General features: G+C 58.1%; 1 protein-coding gene across 1 annotated transcript in view; it reads right to left on the bottom strand.

Moving 5' to 3' along the window:
• Window positions 1–1087: 1087 nt before the first annotated feature.
• Window positions 1088–3327, bottom strand: part of RAPGEFL1 (Rap guanine nucleotide exchange factor like 1) — a gene marked incomplete at its 5' end in the record, with an annotated part of 18597 nt that continues 16357 nt past the window's right edge. Inside the window, 6 exons of the mRNA XM_006155928.3 lie at window positions 1088–1378; window positions 1613–1667; window positions 2035–2099; window positions 2300–2387; window positions 2656–2706; window positions 3173–3263. Of these exons, the coding sequence (XP_006155990.2) occupies window positions 1254–1378; window positions 1613–1667; window positions 2035–2099; window positions 2300–2387; window positions 2656–2706; window positions 3173–3263 (475 nt within the window). The remainder of the gene's footprint in view (window positions 1379–1612; window positions 1668–2034; window positions 2100–2299; window positions 2388–2655; window positions 2707–3172; window positions 3264–3327) is intronic.

The following is a 3327-nucleotide window of genomic DNA, read 5'->3' as shown; positions in this document are numbered from 1 at the left end:
GAGGAGGTGCCAGAAAGGAGGGTGAGGCTGCACCAGGAAACCTCACCCAGTAGCTGCCAGGAGCCCCTGCACTCCTCAGCCCTGGAGGCCCGTGGTGGGAGAGGCAGGGAGACAGAGAGGTAATAAAGGCCTCGCCAAAGTCCAGTTTTGCCTTTATGGTCTCCACTGTCCCCCTCCCACCCCCATTTTTGGGAGAGCTGCCTGTCTCAGATACAGGGATCCATCCCACCCCAACTCTACGGGGAGGACAAAGGGGGAGTCAAGACAGGAACAGGGACAGGGACAGAGACCATGTTTTGGTGTCAAACACAGGAGCTAGAAAGGGGATGATAACTCCCTCCTGAGCTGTGAGACACTCCAAAAAGCAGGAATGCAGGTACCCTAACTCCTGATACTGCCACACCCCACCCTACTGCAAGGCAGAGGGAGGGTCCTATAGGCAGCTTGGGCCTGTGTTTCCCTGAGCATCTTGTACCCTCCTATGGGAGCCCACTCGGGCCCATCGGGAGGCCAGAGTGAGGGACTCCCAAGGGCTGACGGGTAGCCCCTCCTGCCTGCTGCTGCTCCCTGCCCTCAGGAGCAGCTCGGTCTGCAAGCCTGAGCATGCAAGGTGGCATGAGGAGTGGAGCAGGGAGTGGTGAGGGCGGGGAAGCACCCCATGCCATCCCAGGGGCAGAGGAGACAGGGGTAGCACCAAACAGAAGGAAGCCTCCAGCACTCACAATACCCTCTCACTTCTGCACCCTAAAAGGGGACCCATGCAAACACACACACACACACACACACACACACACACACACACACGGCAATATAATATTCCAGGGGGATTCCCCCAGGGGTCTTAGCCTAACCAGGAGAAGCTGGACAGGTGGTGGAGAAGCTGCCAATCCCTCCCACAATCCCACTCTGCGAGACAGGAGGGTGGGCAGCCTTCCTTCCTGCTTGGGAAGAGGAGGCTGCAAACTCCATCTCCGGAACAGACCTCGATGGGAGGGGACAGAGGATGTTGCTCTCTGCCCCCTTTCCTGGAGAAGGTAGGAACCAACACAGTGTGGTTTAGGGTTGAAGGAACAAGGGGGACGCAGGAGAACCACCAGCCTTATGAGTCCGGGGTAAGTCCACCTGACTCCTTCCCACGGGGTGGGAAGTTGCTCCAGGAAAAAGGTGTCTGATATGAGCTGGGACATCCTGCAAAGTGCTTGAGTGCCAGGTGCCCAAGGACCCTGGTGGGGGGCTGACCAGCACCTCCATCCTCACTGACTATTAGCCTCCAGCTTGTAGGAGAGCTCGAAGAGGAGGTTCTGGTTGTCGATAACCTGGAACTGGCGCACGTAGGCCTTTGTCTGCAGGTGATGAGGGGACGCCTCCATGTCCAGGCCTGGGGGAAGGGAGGGGGGACAGTCAGGTTCCCAGCCTCCCTCTTCCTCCACACACAGCAGGCAGAGATGGGACAGGTACTGGGCAGGAGGGTTTCTGGGGGGAGCCCAGGGGAGAATGGAGAACTGACATGTGTAAGGAAATGCATATCTGAGCAGGAAGGTCTCCCCTGAACCCTCCCACTCATAGCTCTCTTGGTGTCAAACACCCTGTTCTCAGAACCCTGGGTACTCACAAAGGGGCCGGCTCCGGTATTTGCGGATTGTCCTCACTTTTTCAGCCACTGAATGCTGGGAGAGGACAAGGAGTGAGCCCTGGGAAGGGCACAGAAGGAGGCTCCCCCTCTTCTGCTCCTCCCCTCATTCTCCAGCCCTGCTGGTTTTACTCCCTCCAGTCCCTAATTCTGGAGGTTCTCTGAAGGGCCAAAGGAGGGGCAAACAGGGTGCCAGGTGAGGGGGTGGCAGAGTTGTCCCATTGCCTGTCAGCTTTGCCACCTGTGGGTGGGTTGCCACAGCGATGCCACCGGGGAGACAGCCAGGACTGTTAGGCAAGCTGGGCCCCATGGAGGAAGGCTGCTATTTTTAGGGAGGTGACAAGAGAGAGAGGGGAAGATGCGAGCCCCCCGCTCACAGGACTGGGGCTGGCAGAGCCACTCACCAGCTTCTCAATGTTCACCAAACCATCTACAAGGGTCTTACTGCCCTCGTGCAGGAATGTCAGGTCTAGGGGAGAAGAGAGCCATATGTGAGGAAAGGAAGAAAGCAGGTCTAAGGGGCCACTGCCCCTGAGGCCCCTTCCCCTCCCCTGGAACCCAATCTCTCTGGGGGCCCCTCTCCCAGTGGACACTGAGCTGATTAAGGAGGAGACGGAGTCAGAACAGGGGCTTGCGGGAAGAAGAATGTGGGTCGGGAGTGACTCTCACCTTTGAGGATCAGAGGCACGAAGGGAATCACAGGGGGCTTCATCTTGGAGATTACTTCTCGGTAGCTTTTGTGGTTCCTGCAGGGGTCCTAGCATTCCGCAGAAGAGAGATCAAGGGACAGGTAGGCCCAGCGTACCCCAAAGCTGTGCCCCACTCCCTCCCTCCTCCCTCCATTCTAGATCCGATCAGATGGGGTGTGCATGGGTGTAGCAGGGCTGTGGTAGGAAGGGGCTGGTCTGCTCTCCCTTCTCCTCCAGGGAAAAACACAGAAAGGGCAGATTGAGGAAGAGGGATTAAAGGAAGAGAGGCTTTCTGGGATGTAAGTTCAACGCAGATGAAAAGCCAAACCCACTCACTGTTAAGTTCTCAAATTTGCGGAACAAGTTCTTGAATTTCCCTGGCAGCTTCTGCGGAGAGTTTGAAGGAAGGAGAAGGAATGTCAGAGTGGAGCTCCTTGGGTTTCAGGAGAACTTCCGACTAACCCCTGTGTTAGAGGGGGAAAGGGCCTGCGAGTGTTGCAGGAGGCTGGGAAGCTCATGGGTGGGAAAGTAGAGTCAGCCTTTGGCTCAGAGGAGCTGCACCAAGGTGCCCCCCTGAGGGCTAGCCGGAAATCAGGTCAACTCCCGCAGCCAAGTTGGCGACCTGGCCCTAGCTGCCGCCCCACTCAGGTGGAAGATTTCACAAAGACGGGGTTCATGGACCAAATTCTGTGCCCTGGGGCCGAATCCGCCAGAAGAGGGCGCCTCCTTTCCATTGGCACAAAGACTCTTTACAGGCTGAGAGCAACCCCAGGAGGCTGAGATTCTCAGGTGGATGGATGGCAGGGCCAGCCCTGGGGGCAGGAGAAGAGAAAAGGAAGGGGAGTCTTATCACCTCCCAGGTGAGCCGCAGGCGACTGACAGCGGCGTTGTCCAGCCCCATGACCACGGCGTAGAAGGACAGCAGGTCCTGGTTCTGCTTGCAGCTGCAGTGGGAGGCGGCGTCAGGAGGGGCTGGCCGGCCGCCGGCTGGCGTTCCGCCCCACCCCC

Source organism: Tupaia chinensis, unplaced genomic scaffold (assembly GCF_000334495.1).
Source record: "Tupaia chinensis unplaced genomic scaffold, TupChi_1.0 Scaffold000477_1, whole genome shotgun sequence".
In the NCBI taxonomy this organism is placed as follows: domain Eukaryota; kingdom Metazoa; phylum Chordata; class Mammalia; order Scandentia; family Tupaiidae; genus Tupaia; species Tupaia belangeri.
Note: the sequence above shows the minus strand (reverse complement) of the source record. Positions and strands in the feature narration are given on the sequence as shown.